The 18,774-nt window shown below is 39.4% G+C and overlaps 1 protein-coding gene across 3 annotated transcripts in view; it reads left to right on the top strand.

Moving 5' to 3' along the window:
* CA5B (carbonic anhydrase 5B) overlaps window positions 1-18,774 on the top strand; it is a 72,656-nt gene that overhangs the window by 33,683 nt on the left and 20,199 nt on the right. For all 3 annotated transcript variants that reach the window (XM_043990923.1, XM_043990921.1, XM_043990922.1), the window contains one exon: window positions 8,471-8,668. In XM_043990923.1, the coding sequence (XP_043846858.1) occupies window positions 8,471-8,668 (198 nt within the window). The remainder of the gene's footprint in view (window positions 1-8,470; window positions 8,669-18,774) is intronic.

Genomic DNA, 18,774 nt, shown 5'->3' with positions numbered 1-18,774 from the left:
CTCCTTTATATGGTTAGACTTGTAATAGAGGGTTGAGGTAGTTATGCAATGTGTAACACTTTTTACCACCATGTGTCTGGATCAAAGCCAAATTTAGTATGTGTTCATGACACCTGAAAATGTTATGGAAAGGTTATCATACCATATCTCATGGTTCTGAGACAGCCAGTGATTGTGCTAGGCCACAGGTGAATTCAACTGAGTGAGATAAAAAGATAAATAAGTTCAGTTAAATTAGGTTAAATTAGGAGGGAGAGAGGATGAATACTGGACTGTGCCTAGTAATTGTGCTCTACATAGTCACCATCATAAGCAAACCATGGACTTACGTATACCTGTCTCTCCTTTTGTTGCACATATATTCTCTCCAGGGCCTGCTTCAGAGTTCACAGCAAGTTAGTCTCTGAAATGATAAGTTTCCATATTTCTGAAATCTCATTAATTTCACCAAAGACAATATGATGGTAAAAATGTGTGCTATGCTGCATAACTGAGAATATATTAGTGATATATACAATAATTCCAAACCATACCCAGAGTATAATGACATATAAATAATAAACGAATGTAAATAGCTGATTATATTAGACATTGTTACATAATCTTCTTTTAGACATTATTACATAATCTTCTTTTAGCAAGTAGACCACATCATCTTATACATGAATTCTCTGGTATAACAGTAGCAGATACTTAAAGTGGTGATTAATTCATCAAAAAGAAATAAGACTTCAATTAGCAAGATTCAATATTCAATGTTTTCAGTGAGGTATCAAGCAATTTCTGGTACTTTTTAGTTAAACAGAACAACATACAAGAGAAAGGAGAAAAATAAATAAATAAAACAAAACTCATTAGAACTCATGGTTCTCTCAAAAAGAAAGAGTAAATAAAAAAAAAAGAAGAATTCTGGTAGCTTCTGAGGCCCGATAGCCTCACCCACAGCATATACTTAAAATGTCTTTGAATAATCACTTAGTTTACAAAATTTAGTTTTAAAGAAAAGCAAAAGAAACAAAAGTAAAAAAAAAACCAAAGCAAAACCAAAAATAAAAAATAAAAAGCAAAAGATTCGCTAAGCACCCTTTTGTGCTCTTAAAGAACTTAAAGGTGCAGTCAATTCCAGGTCTTTTCAGTGCCTTTCAAAAGTCAAAACAAAAACAAAAAAACCCAAAAATTAATAAAAAAAAAAAATAGTTGAGGTAGGCCAGAAAACTAGGCCATGTACTTCAGTGCTTTTGCCTGTAGAAGGAAATGCTTGTTAAATTATAAGGTATTTAAGCTGCTAGAGTTTGGGGTATGCCACATTGTTTTAACTGGTTCCCCAATTCTCTGCATGCCAAAGTGGCAGGGGTTTCTGAATTGTCATTGATCTTTCTAATGCTGTCATAATGTTCTTTATGGTAGAAAATGTGGAGTTCTGTAGCATCAGTTTTGTCTGTGCCACTGATTTTCAATAAAGGCTGATTTAATTGATGAACCACAACATTCAGCTGATGCTGCTTAGCAAATGCTACAATTGTATCATTTCCTCCCCACTTTCCAAATTTCTTTAATTCATCAACATATTCTTCAAAAGGGGAGTCATTTACTATAAAAGACTCAAACTCTTGTCTATGGTTAATCATATAAGAAGCAGCTTCTTGTCTGTGTCTGAGATGATTTCTACAGTGACCTTCTAGCTGGTCTGCTAAAGCCCTAAAAAGGCAATTTCCGTCTCCTGATACTTTACGAAGACTGAGTCCCAAAGCATTTAACTGATCAGTGGGATTCTTAAATGGGAACTTCCTGTTTCCTCTGAACTTTCTTTGCTCTTTAACAGTTGCTATCGTTAGGGTTTTTACCTCTTTAGCGTCTACCTCAGGTCTATCTGAAATCTCTTCACCTATGAATGGTGCAGGCTTTATATGAGAGCAATGAATCCATGAGTCTTTTTCACCAATTTTAATGGCGGTAGGAGTTGTCAATAATACCTGAAAAGGTCCTTCCCAGGCAGGTTGAGTTCCACTGGTTCTCTGAAAATTCTTTACATATATTTTATCTCCTGGGTTGAAGTTATGCAATGAAAAGTCTAATGGTCCTGCCTGGACCACAGCTCCTGCCTCATGGAGTTCACGTAGCCTGGTCTGTAATTCCTGTATATAGGAAGCAACAGAAGTATCACCTCCCACCAGTGATGTATAAACTGGGGAAAAAGTTTTAGCTTGGATAGGAGGGTGACCAAAAAGCATTTCATAAGGAGATATATGAAGTTCTCCTCTTGGTCTACTTCGTAGATAGAATAATGCCAATGGTAGAACATCAGGCCATTTCAAATGGGTTTCAGTACATAATTTGCCAATCATACTCTTAAGCTCTTTATTCATACGTTCGACTTGGCCTGAACTTTGTGGATGGTAGGGCGTGTGGAATTTTGGAGTCACTCCCAAGAAAGAGTAGATTTGGGATAAAATCGAATCAGTGAAATGTGTGCCTTTGTCAGAATCGATGCGGGCTGGTGGGCCAAAACGAGGTACTATCTCTTTAAGAAGAATTTTGGCAACAAAGGCAGCTGTGGCTCGGGGGCTGGGAAAGGCCTCCACCCACCGAGTGAGCTGATCAACTATAACAAGGCAAAATTTATAATGTCCTGCTTTTGGCATAGTAATATAATCAATTTGTAAGTGCTCAAAAGGTGTATATGCTAGAGGACGCCCTCCATAAGCTTTGACCTTAAAAGCATACTGATTATAAGACTGACATGTGGAGCAGCCCGAGCAGATTCGAGATGCTGTATTAGTCACACCTGGTGCTATCCAGGTTCTCTTAATAGAGTCTACAATGCCTTGTGTACCAAAATGGCCTTTTCTGTGAACAGAGAGGCATACCTGGTGGTAGAATTTCCGGGGAAGAAATGGCTTACCTTCCGGAGACACCCAGATGCCATTGATCTGTTTCGCCTTAAATTTCTTTTTCCACTTTTCTACTTCAGAATCGTCATAGGTTAGGTTGGAAGGAATATCCTCAGAAGGTGAAAGGTTAAATACATGTTCAGGAGCTTCTAATGCAGCAAGCTTGGCTGCAGAATCGGCTCGTGCATTTCCCTTTGAAACAGGATCACTATTCCCTGTGTGGGCAGGGCAATGTACAACGGCTAGGGAAGAAGGCAGTTTTAGGGCATCTAAGAGGTCCTTGATAAGGTCCCCATTGGCAATAGCCTTGCCCGAGGATGTTAGAAAGCCTCGTTGACGCCAAATCATACCAATAAAGTGGCATATGCCAAAGCCATATTTCGAGTCAGTAAAAATGGTGGCACTCTTATCTTTAGCTATATTACAGGCCTGTGTAAGAGCCACAAGTTCAGCAGCCTGTGCACTAAAATGGGAAGGCAGAGAAGCTGCCCAGAGGGTGTCATAATCAGAAACTACAGCAGCTCCAGTAAAACGGGTTCCCTCTCTCATAAATGAGGAACCATCTGTATAGAGGACAAGATCAGGATTTTCTAAAGGTGTATCAAAAAGATCATCACGGGGTTTTTCAGCCATATCAACTAAAGAAGCACAGTCATGCAACGGTTCCCCCGAGAATGGTAAGTTAGGGAGTAGTGTTGCTGGATTAAGAACTGTGCAGCGTTTTAAAGTGATATTCTCATTACCTAACAGGGTTATTTCATACTTAGCCAGCCTTTGATCTGAAAAGGCTTGTGTCCTGTGACGTAGTAAGAGAGCCTCCACTTCGTGAGGGCATTGCACAGTTAGAGGGTTACCTAGGACCAAATCAGAGGCTTTTTCTACCAAAAGCGCTGTGGCCGCCACTGCTCTAAGGCAAGGTGGCGCTCCAGCCGCTACAGGGTCCAGCTGAATTGAATAGTAGGCTATAGGACGTTGGTTAGGCCCCAGTGACTGAGTCAGGACTCCAGAAGCCACCCCCCTTTGTTCATGCACAAAGAGAGTGAAAGGCTTACTATAATCTGGCAGTCCTAGGGCAGGTGCTGATAACAAGGCCCGTTTTAATTCTTTTATGGCTGAGAGATGCTGGGGATCCAACTGTAAACTGTCTGGAACAGAACTTTTTGTAAGAGCTATGAGGGGTTTAGTAATTTCACCAAAAGAGGGTATCCATTGTCTACAGTACCCAGCTGCTCCCAGAATGGCTCTCAACTGCCTCTTAGTAGTGGGGGCAGAGAGTTGTTGAATGGCCTGGACTCTCTTAGAAGAGACAGAGCGAGTTCCAGCAGCCAAAATAAATCCTAAATATTCTACCTGGGGCAAACACCATTGTACCTTTGTCTTGGAAACCTTGTGTCCTCTCTTGTGCAGCTCCAGCAGTAAGTGACGGCTATCTTCCTGACAAATTTCAGCATTAGGAGAGGCCAAAAGTAAGTCATCTACATATTGTACTAGTGTGGAGCCCTTAAAGGTAATAGAGGCCAGATCCTGCTGTAAAATTTGGGAAAATAATGTGGGACTGTCTACAAATCCCTGTGGGAGTCTAGTCCAGGTCCACTGTCTATTTTTCCAGGTAAAAGCAAATAAATATTGGAAGTCCTCATGTACTGGTATGGAGAAAAAGGCAGAGCAAAGGTCTACCACTGTGAAACATGTAGATTCATAGGGAATTGAGGAAATTATCATAGCCGGATTTGCGACTATAGAATGTCTAGGAATAACATAATTATTAATCGCTCTAAGATCTTGCACAAAGCGATAAACAGGTTTACCATCTGGCCCAGGCTTGGGTTTTTTAACTGGCAAAATGGGAGTATTGCATGGAGAGTGATGACATGGAATAATAATACCCTGGCTTTTCAAAGCCTCAATTATAGGGGTGATCCCTTCTATTGCTTCCCTAGACAATGGATACTGTGGAATGGAGGGGGGTGGTCCCCCCTTAACTTTAAAGGTAACAGGCATGGCAGACTTAAGGAGCCCCACCTCATTAGGGGATGAGGCCCATAAAGACTCAGGAATGTCAGAGGGGATTTTGGATACCTCCCCTGCTGTTCCTTGAGCTTCTGTAAGTAAAATTGGTAATAAATGAACAGTATCCTCTGGCAATTGTAAGGAGACAGCCCCATCTGGAGCACAAGATATGGTTGCTCTAAGCTTGCAAAGGAGATCACGACCTAATAAATTTACAGGGGCATCAGGCATGAGTAAAAATGAATGTTCCACTGTTAAGGGCCCCATAGATACCATGCGAGGATTCAATTTTGCCACTCTCTGGCTCTTTCCTGAGACTCCCACTACATTCAAAAATCCTACAGGTCTACACCCAGCATCTGGTTTGCTTACTAATACTGATTTAGAGGCTCCTGTGTCTAGCAGACAATCATAATAAGTCTCCCCCACTTTTAAGGTGACATGTGGTTCATTACTCTGGGGAGGTGAATGGACTGGCACAAGTGCATTCAAAAAATCTGGATCTGGGAATATATGGCTTTCATTATCTATGTTCCATTCCTCCCCAAGACACCATCATTCCTGTGTCCTCTTCTGAGGGGGTTCTTGGTTACCATTATTCTGGTACTGCCTTTCTGTATTCCTCCAAAAAGATCTATTTCTATTTTGATTTCGCCTGTAATTAGAATTAGAATTTCTTCTCCAAGTCCTACATTCTCTCAATTCATGCCCCTCCTTACGACAGTAACAACACACCTTAGTGTCCTTGTTCCGGTGTCCACATGGCTGACTAGGAATCGCTGGTGCCAGAATGCTCTGTTTAGGGTGATCTGGATCTTCCTCACGTGAGTCAAAGACATAATTTGCAAGTTCCTTAATTCTATCTACTGAGAGATTTCTCCAGTCTGGACATTGTTTCAGAAAGTATCTGCGTATTTCTGGCAGTGAATTATAAACAAATGTGTTGAGAATGATACAGGAATCTCTTAAATCTACTGGATCCAATCTGGTGTACTGTCTAGCGGCCTCACAAAGTCTATCATAAAATCTGTTTGGTCTTTCATTAGCCTCCTGAGGTAGGCTTAAAAATTTCTGCCAGTTTTCCGGTTTTCTAGAGCAAGATTCCATTCCCTTCAGAAGTGTTTCTCTAGCATCTTTTAATCTTTGGAAATCCCTATCATCATTATAATTCCACTCTGGATCCTTTAGAGGCCATTCCACATCGGCCTTACCTTTCGCAACAAGGGCATTTCCTGCTGAGATAATATCTGTAATCTCAGTTGGGGACAGTAAAGTTTCCAAAAGGCAAGTAACATCAGCCCAACTGGGTTGATATGCATTAAATATAGTCCTTAACTGTGAAATTACAGTGTTTGGATTTTTCTCAAAACTAGGGATGATTGATTTCCATGCGCTCAAGTCACTTGGTCTAAAGGGGCTATATTTTCTGACTTGAATTGGCACTCCCTTCTTACTATGTTCTATAGCTTCCTGCAGAGGGAGTAGTTTCTGCTGATCTGATTCTGAACTTGGATCATCTCTAGTAGAAACAGCCATTTTGAGGTCTCTCTCCATATGTGAGAGTTTCCCCCACATCATAACAATGATAATAACAAAAACAATGATAATAACAAAAACAAAAAAAAAACAACAAAAAAAAATAAAATCCTTAGTCGTATGAACTATGGATGTGGTATTAAAAGGTATTTCAATTGCAGGCATAAAATTTCTACTTATATTAAACGTATTTTCCCAAAGATTCTCACGTATACTATTATACAAAAAACTTTTTGCTGCCTGAATGAGGAAAAAACCAATAATGTTATGAAGGACCATTGAATAAACTATTCCTCTAAGTCGGGATGTTATGCTGTCCCAATACATTCCGATGAGAAAAATCAAAGGGATGGTAGAATATTCGAGCATCTTGCCCTTTAAACTGGGCTGGCTTTTCTGTTTAAAGCAAGACTTTTAGAGGCTTAAAGTCTTTAAGGGAGATTAGACAAAGGGAAAGTCCGCGGGGGGGGGGGGGGGGGGTATTTGGAAAATCCACCGAATTAGCCGGCTTATGGCCAAACTAGGGAGGGTGGGAGGGTCCTTAAGGTCCCTTCGGGGTCGCCAAACTGTGAGATTTAAAATTGGATATTAGATCATAAATCTCCCCTACTTAACCCTTCCCTTAATTCATCTCCCAGACTAGTAAATGGAAGAAGCTTCTGGTTTTCTAGATAGAGCCTTTATTGTATATAAGGTGTTGTTGATTAGAAGGATAGGAAAACAGAAATACAGTACAAATCGTCTTAAATCTAGGCTGTCTATATTCCTTATAAAAACTCACCAAACCGATTTAGGCCACCTTTGGAGTGAGTCAGACCGTCTGTGCCGCGCCGCCCGGAGTCCCGCCAAGCCGGCAAAAAAGGCTACTCCCGTTCTCTCCACCCCGGAAGTCAAAAAAACCCGGCAGGCAGTCTGACATGCGCAGCAGGCGCACTGTACCTGGCAGGCAGTCTGACATGCGCAGCAGGCGGACTGTACCCGGCAGGCAGTCTGACATGCGCAGCAGGCAGACTGTTCATCTCCTCCCCAAAAGGGTGGTCCTTGAAAAACTGGCGTCTTTCACTTATCCTAACCGACTGTTAAAAACTTTCATATTTTACCACAGTGCTAATTGCTTTATAAATATTATCTCATTCCATCCTAATAGCTCTATGGGGTAGGTGCTGCTAGCCCCATTTTACAATTGAGAAAACAGAGGCAGGAAGACCTTAAGGGACATGCCCAGGATCACTCAGCTAGTAAGCATCTGGGCTAGATTTTAATTCAGATCTTCCTGACTCCAGGCCCAGTTTTCTATCCATTACTCCATCTTAATGATGAATTTGAGTTCCTTGAAAGCAAGGACTATCATACTTTTCTTTTGTATCCCCAATTCTAAGCACAGTGCTTCGCACACAGTAACCACTTAATAAATGTTTCATTAATTCATTCATGCTTGCATACATTCATTTGTTCATTCATTCATTCACTCATTCATTCATTCTAGAGTCAATATTCTTCCCTTTGTACCATGTAACCTCTTCCTGCTTGCCTGTAGGAGATGAATTCTACATTACTTCTCATATGGGATAAGTATTTTATAGGATGTGTTTTTCCTATGTCTTTACCTACTCAGATCAATCTGCTGAAAATTACAACTCCTTGGTTCTACTTTTAGACTCCAAAATATTCTTTTAAATAATCAGTTGCTATTTACTCTAGAACTCCTTTCAAATTTATTGAATATTAAAACTGAATTTTAAAGTAACTCATTCATATTAAAAATATCATTAGGAGTAAAGTGTTTTTCTTTTAGCTAAAAGTAAAATTAGTCAGTTATCATACTTACAAGCCTTAGGAAGGTACAGACTAATGGCCTTGGAAAAGAGTTCCTTTTCTCTTTCTAATCTCTAATTGAATAAACCTTCAAGCAGCTGAGTATAAAAGTATTTGGCCTCTATGAAAAGCTTTCTTTTCCTGGAATCACTTTGTCTATAAAATTACATAGTTAATAGAACATATTAATGAAACCTACATCTATATTTTTTTCCTAGTACATCCACTCTGGCAAAGCCTGGACATAGTACCTGGAGGTGACCGACAATCACCGATCAATATCCGATGGAGAGATAGTGTTTATGATCCTTGCCTGAAGCCCTTAAAAATTTGTTATGATCCAAGTACATGTCTTCATATCTGGAATAATGGGTATTCTTTTCTAGTAGAATTTGAGGATTCTGCAGATAAATCTGGTAAGAGAACAATATATGTTTCTAATCTAAATTAAAAAATATTTATACTCAATACTAATATTTCTAATGTTTGTATAATAAAACTTTATGTGAATAGTCTGACCTGTTTGAATTTAAGAATACAAATTCCTTCCTTTGGGTATCATGTAGTAACTTTTATTCTTTAAACAATATACATCGTGTTTTCAATTAGTAAATGCATCTTTATGTAGATGTATGGGTATGGGTATGTGTGTATTTTGTTTGAAAATTTGCTTTAAAGGAGTTTATAAGAATTTTAAGTTTGCCCTGCTATTTTTGCTAATAAATGATAATTTTTCTCTGAATGCTATGTGTTGGGTTTAAAAATAATTTTATATTAAATATTAACTGGCTCTTAATATTTAATCAGTATTAGCTGATAAGAATTAAGTACATTTGCAATAGGTCAAAGACATATTTTTATGTGCATGGTGTTATGTTTCTTAATAGCTACTTGGAAGTAGTTACATACTGGAAAATTAGCTTTTTGTCATTTGTTAGCAGTGTTAAACAAATATAATTATCTGTTTTAAAAAAGAAGTAAACAGTCCTAAAAGTTTCTTAACATAACCAGCAGTTTATAATTGTTCTCCTTGCAACCAGGCAGGATATGAATCTCATTGTGAGATATTTTTACAGTTTGACCAAAAAGCTTTGTGATTCTTGAATTTAGATTATAACTGAATTCTAAAGAGGTTTCTTGTCTCCTACTCATGACTGAATTTAATTGAAGTAAGCAATTTTAATTAGTGTGAAGCAAGTATGTGGGGAGACACGATCAAAAGGAAATGGAGTTCTCATTAATGAATAGGGGAAAAAATGATTTAATGAATGGTTTTTTAAATCCCTAAAAGTGAATGAGGCAACAATGAAGATTATTGTATTTGTATTGACTGTAAAACTCTAGACTTAGTGTTCCCTCCATATATTTCTAATACTTACCTGGAACTCTGAATCTAAACCTTGATCCATACTCCAGAGTTCAGATCTAAAGATGGCCCCTAAAATACTAGATTTCCTTTCCTTCTCCTTTATTCTTTACATTTATCTGCTTAATAAAGTCTAAGCAACTATCCTAAACCACTCATGTCTGCATACCTATCTTAAGACATTGCCTCTCACTTCTTCTTATCTTGTCTAATTGTCCAAAAGTCTAAAACCCTGTCCCTGCTGATTCTCTCAATTCCTTAATGTTGACTGGAACCATTACTGTTATTATTGGGTTTTTTGTTTTTAATTAATTAATTAATTAATTAATTTTTTGGCGGGGCAGTGGGGATTAAGTGACTTGCCCAAGGTCACACAGCTAGTAAGTGTCAAGTGTCTGAGGCCGAATTTGAACTCAGATTCTCCTGAATCCAGGGCCAGTGCTTTATCCACTGCGCCACCTAGCCGCCCCTACTGGTATTATTGTAATGACCTAACTCCCAAACTGTCTTTAGACAAATGATCCAAATCATTCTGTTTCAAATTACTAGCTTATGCTTATGTCAAGCCTGAAACTTATCATTTTTGCCTTATTTAAACCCACAACATTAATTTCCCTTCTCTTTTCTCATGCCCTTCCCTGCTTCTACAAATGTGAATATGTATTTAACACTTTTATTTTCAACCTGAACAGAATAAGCCTTGTTCAACCTTGTTTATTAGAATCAACCATGAGTGAATTAAATTATTTTGCCTGTTATGTTTTTAGCCATTGTATTAGTTAACAGTTTTTAAGGTTTACATTAGGAATTACTTCTACCAGGGATGATCAGGGAAGATTTTTCATGGAGGTCATACTTTAACTAGGTCTTTAAGGAAGAGAAGTATTTCTTTTTTCTTTTTTTTTTTTTTGGTGAGGCTATTGGGGTTAAGTGACTTGCCCAGGGTCACACAGCTAGTAAGTGTTAAGTGTCTGAGGCCAGATTTGAACTCAGGTCCTCCTGACTCCAGGGCCGGTGCTCTATCCACTGCGCCACCTAGCTGCCCCAGTATTTCTTTTTTATATAACATTATTTATATTCTTTGTTCTTTATATCACTTTCATTTCCAAAGGTATCCCTTTCCCATTCCTTACCCAGAGAGCCATCTCTTGTAACACAAAATAAAATAAAGAAGGGAAAAAACAGTTCTTCAAAACTATCCAAAAAAAAAAACCAGCAATAAAAAACCCACTATCCAACATATCAGGCAATTCTGACATATGCCATATTTCATGACTGCCACCTACCACCTCTGTAAAGAAGAAAAAAAGGTGCATTTTCTCATTTGTAAGGTTTTGGGTTTTTTGTTTATTTTCTTCTTTTTTTTTTTTTAAATAGGCAGAGATATGGAGGGAGGATTCCACTTCAGGAATGAGGGCTTAACTGAACAAATGGAGACAAAAGAGAACAGAGTGATATGGGGTAATACCTAGTAATCTGGTTTGACCAGAATATACTGCAGGCTGTGTAAAATACTGTGAAATTAGGGCCAAAAGGTGGATTACAGCCAGATCATGGAAAGCCTTGAAGCCAGAATAAATGGGGGGGGGGGGCAGCTAGGTGGCAGCTAGGTGGCGCAGTGGATAAAGCACCGGCCCTGGATTCAGGAGGACCTGAGTTCAAATCCGGCCTCAGACACTTGACACTTACTAGCTGTGTGACCCTGGGCAAGTCACTTAACCCTCATTGCCCTGCAAAAAAAAAAAAAAAAAGACAATGAGGAACCACTGATGAACTGTGTAAACGATATGATTAGACCTGGAAGATCACATTAGTGGCTGTGTGAAGTTTGGATTGGAGATTAGAGAGATCAGAGTCAGGACAAGCAGTTAAGATGCAATTATAATAGCCAAACAAGAGGTAATAAGGGGCTGTACTTATTGGGAAAGAAAAGGAGGGGGTAAATATTAGGCAATTTCTCTTTTTTGTTTATTTGTCTGTTTGATGGAGGGGCAAGGTTAGAGAGAGGGAGGGGTCAAGGATAATCCTGGGGTTTCAAGCTTGGGTGATAGAGAGGAGAGTAGTGCAGTCAACAGATAGAGAATATTATGAGATCTGTCTTAGACATGTTAAATTTAAGAAGTCAACGGGATATGTAGGTGTAGATAGCCAGTAGTCTTTTGGAAATACAAGTGTAGCATTCAAGGGAGAGAATAGGGCTGGATCATCTATAGAGAGATAATGACTGAAATCATAAGAGTAGATGCAACAGCCAAGGGAAAGACTGTAGAGAGAGGGAAGAGATCTGAGGGCTGAATATTGGGGACCCACACTCTGGAGGCTGGAAAAGGCAGAAAGAACAAAGAATGAACAGCCACATTCTTAGGGAGAAAGAAAAGAGAGAGCAATGGAAACAGAAGGAGAAAATATTTCAGAGGAAGGGGGGGGTTCAACAATGTCATTCTTTTTTTTGTTTGTTTGGTTTTTTTTGGTTTTGGTTTTGGGTTTTTTTGCAGGCAATGGGGGGGTTAAGTGACTTGCCCAGAGTCACACAGCTACTAAGTGTCAAGTGTCTGAGGCCGGATTTGAACTCAAGCACTCCTGAATCCAGGGCCGGTGCTTTAACCACTGCGCCATCTAGCTGCTCCTCAACAATGTCATTCTAAAGAAAAATAAAAAGGATGCTGAAGACTGACAGAGGGAAGTAGCTTTTAAGAAGTCATCAGAGAGAACAGATTGAAGGATGAAGGAGAGGAAAATGGTGGGAGCAGGGTCAAGGAAACATATTATTTTAGCACAGTGAGGACCCCAGTATGTTTCTTGGCAGACTGCAAGGAAGCACTAGAGGAGAGATTGATGACAAAAGAAGATATATAAAATGGACATAAAAAATGGGCTCATTTTTATAGTGTAATTTTTTTGTTTTGTTTTTTGTTTGTTTGTTTGTTTTTTGGTGAGGCAATTGGGGTTAAGTGACTTGCCCGGGGTCACACAGCTAGTAAGTGTTAAATGTCTGAGGCCGGATTGAACTCAGGTCCTCCTGAATCCAGGGCCAGTGCTCTACCCACTGTGCCACCTAGCTGCCCACTTTATAGTGTAATTTTTAATCGCTGGTAAATGTGGCAGAGTTGTATAAAGTAATTCTACTTTTAGTTGATGAGTTATTGGTTTTTTTGCCTTTCAGATGTAGATTTTTATTTCAATATTTTGAATGCCCTTTAGGGCTTACCTTCTTAAACTCTTGGTCACAGTCCCATATAAGGTCGCATAACAAAATGTGGGGATCACAAAAATTTGGCAACAGTAAAAGGCTACTTATACCCATTTTATATACCTACATACCTGGGGTCACATAAAAATTTCTTGGGCAAAAAGGAGTCATGAATAGAAAAAGTTTAAGAAGCCCTGCTCTAGGGGAGCTCCCCAAATTCCATTTGTAGGTTGTATCCCTAGGGAAGCCTCCAGAACTTTAGGTCCCCAATGGCCTTCCTGTACTTTTGTTTCCACAATATTATAATTCCAGAATAGTGGGAACTAAAATGTACCATTTCTGCTCGACAAATCACTCACTTGAATTTCCTGGACATGTTCCTCTCCACAGTTCAGTTTCTGATGGTTAGGGCTGGTTCTCTTCTTGACTCATAAGAGTTCACTCTTCTCAGATGCCTTCTCTGCCTAGGCTTGATCCCTCTTGGGTGTGGTCGCTCTTACTGGGAGAATGGTTCCAGTGTAAACACCATGGCCGAAAGAAGCAGAAAGAGATTTCCAAACCTCCTACCCTTGAATAGGGTGAGGAACTGACTCTTCTTTCTCAAGAGCTAGGTACTTCTTCTGAAGAAGCAACGTCTTTTCTCTGTTTTCAGGGGGTCATATTCTGTCTCTTATCTTGGCTGCCTCCTTAGATCTTGTGTCTTGAATTTTAAGGAGCAACCAGGGGTAGTTGAATCTTTATCCAGCCAATGGTTGGATATTCTCCAAATTTTCACGCCTTTTAAAGGGGTAACAAAACATAAGCCCTTTTTAAAAAATACTTTAAAACCTTAATAACTCCTTGTTTCTATTATTGGTCCTTTACTTTCTGTAATTACATCAGTGAAGTTGAGGGAAATCACTTTATCAAAGGTGTCCTGATGAACTCCTGGTACCCTACTAACAGGTGTACAAAATGCAAAGGTTTTGTTTATTTTCAAACTCAATTATATAATGATGAATTAGGTTTAGTGCAATGGAAATAACTTTTTAGCTAAAAGATTTAAATTGTATATTTGCATTGTTCTTGGTGTAATTTAAAGCAGTTCATAGATTCTTAGGGAAGACTTTTTTTTGGCAATATAGTTCTTGTGATAAAATAGTTCTTGTTTAAGAGGCAGCTAGGCAGTACAGTGGCTAGAGCACTGTGGAATCAGGAAGACCTGAGTTCAAATCCATCCTCAGATACTTACCAGCTGTGCGACCCTGTGCAAGTCACTTAACTATTGTCTGCCTCAGTTTCCTTATCTTTAAAATGGGGATAAAATAGTACCTGTCTTCTAGGTTGCTCTGAGTACCAAGTGAGATAATATCTATAAAGTGCTTTGCAAAGTTTAAAGTGATATATAAATACTAGGTATTACTATTATAGATTTATTATTGTCTCTTCCTCTTGAGTTATCCTCCATATTAGAATGCTAACATAAGGAATCTGTCACTTATACTTAAAAGGCGATCTGTTCTGATGTTATTTACCTAATTTAAAAGAAATTCATTCTTTTTGCTTTGACAATTATTTCCTTACTTAACTTTCAGTCTTTAAAGAACTAATTTTCTCTCTTTTCCATATTTCAGTGTCTACCCTGTGCTTCCTGTTTTATTTTTCCATCCTTTTCTCCATGCTTTTATAAAAGAAAGGAAAATACTCAGAGAAAAAGGTACATAAACAAAAATCAGCAGTTGAAAAAGAAAATTCTCAAATTAAAAAAAAATTGAAAAAATACAATCTAGAAAAAAAGGTGTTTTTGTTTTTTTTTACAAAAGGTGGTCACAAACACATCTATCTAGAAATAACAATATAGAAGAAAGAACAGGAAGTACTGCCGCTGAATTTCCCCAAATGAGTGAAAGGAGGTTTGGGGGAAGGGATGTAATAATTTTCTACCACTGCCCTCTGTTGAATCATCATATATGTTTAATAAGCATTCATCTTCTTGGGAATGGAGTTCAAGAAGTTGTGTAAATGGAAATGAATGGCTAGAAAAGGAGGTGGGCCAGTCATCTGGTGAGAATAAAAGTTAATGGAAAACTCAAGGGATCAGATATTTTTTTTAAATCAGAAGAAAGACTTCCATTTGAAAGAAGATTTGTAGAAAGGATGAGAAGGTATAGAGAGGTTATGATGTGTATCAGCAGAGGAAGAACTCAAATCACTGAAATCATAGTTACACCAAGGTATTAATTTGACTTATCAGCTGCATATGACCCCTTATTAACAATGGGAAGAGCACTCACTAGTCAAAGGACTTGAGTTCAGATACTGTTTCTGTTGCTTATTTCCTGTGTGACTTTGGGCAAGTCACTTAATTTCCCTAGGCCTCAGCTTCCTTAACAGTGAAATGAGAGGGGTTGAACTGTAGGGCCTCTTTGTTCCTCTTTTAACTCTAGCTATTATCATCCTAGGGAAAAGGTAGGTGGTGCAGTAGATAAAGTACCAGGCCTGGAGTCAGAGAGACTCATCTTCCCAAGTTCAAATCTGGCCTTAGACACTTACTATCTATATGACCCTGTCCACGTCACTTAACTCTTTGCCTCAGTTTCCTCATCTGTAAAATGAGCTAGAAAAGGGAATGGCAAACCACTCTGGTATCTTTGCCAAGAAAACCCCAAATGCGGTCACAAAGAGTTAGATGTGACTGAAAAAATGATTAAACAACTACAACAATTATAATCCCATGATTCATTTTTTTTTAATTTAGTGAGGCAATTGGGGTTAAGTGACTTGCCCAAGGTCACACAGCTAGTAAGTGTTAGGTGTCTGTGTCTGAGGCCGGATTTGAACTCAGGTCCTCCTGACTCCAGGGCCCATGCTTTATCCACTGAGCCACCTAGCCGCCCCTCATGATTCATTTTTAACATGGTGTGTGTGTGTAATAGAGACAATGTGGAAGAAAGTCCAGAAGGGAAAACAACCTCTGATTATCCGTAGATAATCTCTTATGGTTCCACTGGAGTAAATTTTGCTCTCAGCTTTGTGATGTGATCACCACTGCACGGCATTACCCTGAGTACTGATGTATATAGTCTTGAGTCCAGCAGGGAGTTGGTGAAAACTTCAGGTTTAGCTAATTTTAAAAGGTCCTTTAAATCAAATTAGATCTTTTTGCACCAAAGGAAAAGACAGAATAAGCCAATGATATTATTATGTGGGGACCAATTTTTAATTGGGGAGTGTTAGCTAAGCGGCTCATCGCAAATTTGGGGCAAGGAAGGAGACCGGCAGCCTCCCTCAAAACAGAACAGGATTTATTTTAACAAGAACGAACTTAAAAAAAAACCACCACAAACAGGATCAGTAGGATCAAGGGAAAGGAAATAAAATGGGGAAAGGGAAATGATAATACCTGAAAAATACTACTGCCCAGGAATCAGCTGAGAATACACAGCCCTGCTTCTGTCACCTTCCAGCTAGAATGGCAACTTCTCCCCATTCCCAGAAACCTCACACAGCCCCCAACCATTTGTCTGGCCACTCTGACAGTCACATGACTGCCCTCACTAGGCTTCCAATCATAATTTTGCCAGGCCCATGTAGGCGTTGGTGAGTGGTGATGACGTGAGGTGCCAGTGCCATGGCAATGGCTACAACCAGTGGGTGGAGCACCGGGCAGTTTGTGGAGCCCCAGGCCAGTGTGCATCGAGGCATAAAAGCCTCAAATAACAATTAATTCTTTACAATTAGTATTAGTGTAAGAGGTGATGTTATTCATTGTCACCATGTAGAGCTTAAAATTCGGGCAGTAGGTTGAATGATGAAGCTAAACAACTCTTCTAGTTTTTTTGCTGAGTTAAGCTTTCATATGATGCAATGAAATGACACTACAAAATGGTATGAATTTCTAGACCTTTAGACATATTCAGAATACGAGCACATTTCAAAATCAAATGTGTATGGAGCAAACTGCCTTAGTTTACCCAAATAACTCGAGGAGACCACCAAGTCAAGCAGAGACAGATTTATTACATCCTCATGAGGACGGGCAAAACCCAATTACACATTGAAGTCTTGCAAAGATATGCCCAATCCTCTAGGTTTTTATAGTAATCTTGAAAAGGACTGTCCCCACATACGCCTAAGGTGGATGAGCTCACAATCTAACATCCAATCCTGTCTCATCCAAGGTGCGTGTTCAGCTCGTGATCAATGTATGGAGACATGCATACGTGTTCCAGGAGCAAGGGGGAAAAGGGGAGGGGGAACAAGGTCAAACCAAAGGAAAAGGAAACAGGGGAGTGAGAGTCAGATGTTTCAAATCTCACAGTTCCCACTGACTCCCCTCTCCAGGCCCCTGTCTCTAAAGATAAGGATGACAGGGTTAAAATTTATCTTCGGCTATGTTGGGAAGTCAAAGAAATAATTGGCAATTAAACTTAAAGGAGACAGTGAGAATTTGACAAGCAATAAACTTCTAAACTAACTATATTGGGTCAGGGCTGGGTACCTTCCAGACCCCATCCTCAGAGTTTAATCTGACTCAAATCCATAATCATATCATACAAATGTTAATTATTTTTGTACTACCTTCTACATTGCTACCTTTCCCCAGTACAGCCAAGGGTTAACTAACTTAATAACACCCATAGACAGTATCATTTACTTCTATCTTTATAGCCATCATCATTCAGCAATTCAACTTAATAGGAATTAAAAACAATATTACACTGTACCAAGTACTAGGTGAACTGCAAAGATAAAAAAGACTCTCTAGGAAGCCATTCCCTATGTCTGGGGGGGGGGTGTCTTACAACTCTGCAGCATTTGCCTTCCCTGCCTCCCTAAACATCCATTCCATCACCTTACTAGGTACCCTCTCCAGCCTCCTACAACTCTACAGCAATTTCCTTTTCCAAGAGTGGGCACCCTGTCCCCCCCCACCTTGAGGCAGAACCTCTACAGACAATGATAGCTCACCCAGATTCATTCCTCAGTGATAAGTATACTCCCACCCTGTCATATGCTCCCCATCCCAGTACATCCTGAATCCCTGGCTGCCATTTTTCAAACCCTGTTCTCTGTCCCCCACTGATTGCTCCCTTATTCTCATTGACTTCAACCCAACCCTTCTCCCTCAATATCCTTCTTTAAAGCTACACACCTCTTCCATTGTGCTTTCTAGAATATCTGCTCCATAACCAACAAACTATCTTTGATCTTGAATTTCTTGTTCACTCTGTCTTTCACTCACTGGAATCTGGCTTCCTCTTGATGACACAGCTTCTCTGGCACTTTTTTCTAGCATTGGTTGCATTTTTTTCTGGGGTAAAGGGGGTTAAGTGACTTGCCCAGGGTCACACAGCTAGTAAGTGTCAAGTATTGGTTGCATTTTCAACTCGACTCTTCCACAAAACAAAACAAAACAAAACAAAACAAAACAAAACAAAACAAAAAAACCACTAGTAATGGAATACTTCTTGCTCCTTAGTGGTACTTCCAGGCTCTCCCTTTGCCATTATTAGTAACCTCTTCTCCTTTAAATTCATTCAATCCATATTTATCACCCTGTCAAGATTCTAGGGGCTGTTGTCTACTGTCTTCCAAGACAGTATCCTTCCTTCTTCAATGACTGTATTGCCTGCCTTTTTCTCCTCGATAACCACTCTCATAATCTCTTTCCTATCCATCCTCCACTCAGCTGTCAGATTGATCTTCCTAAAGAGCAAGTCTGATCACATCACCCTCCTATTCAGTCAACTCCAGTGGCCACCTATTACCTCTAAGACTAAATATAGATTTTAAAGCCCTTCATAACTTAGCCCCCTTCCCTTTGCATGCCTGACTCCATACCATGTACCTGTGATCCAGTAACACTGGCCTCTTTGCTTGTTCTTCACACGACTCTGCCCAAAAACTCTCTTTCTCTTCATTTCTATTTCCTGGCTTCCCTGACTCCTTTCAGCTCTCCAGTAAAATCCCACCTTCTTCAAGAA

Source organism: Dromiciops gliroides, chromosome 3 (assembly GCF_019393635.1).
Source record: "Dromiciops gliroides isolate mDroGli1 chromosome 3, mDroGli1.pri, whole genome shotgun sequence".
Lineage (NCBI taxonomy): Eukaryota > Metazoa > Chordata > Mammalia > Microbiotheria > Microbiotheriidae > Dromiciops > Dromiciops gliroides.
Note: the sequence above shows the minus strand (reverse complement) of the source record. Positions and strands in the feature narration are given on the sequence as shown.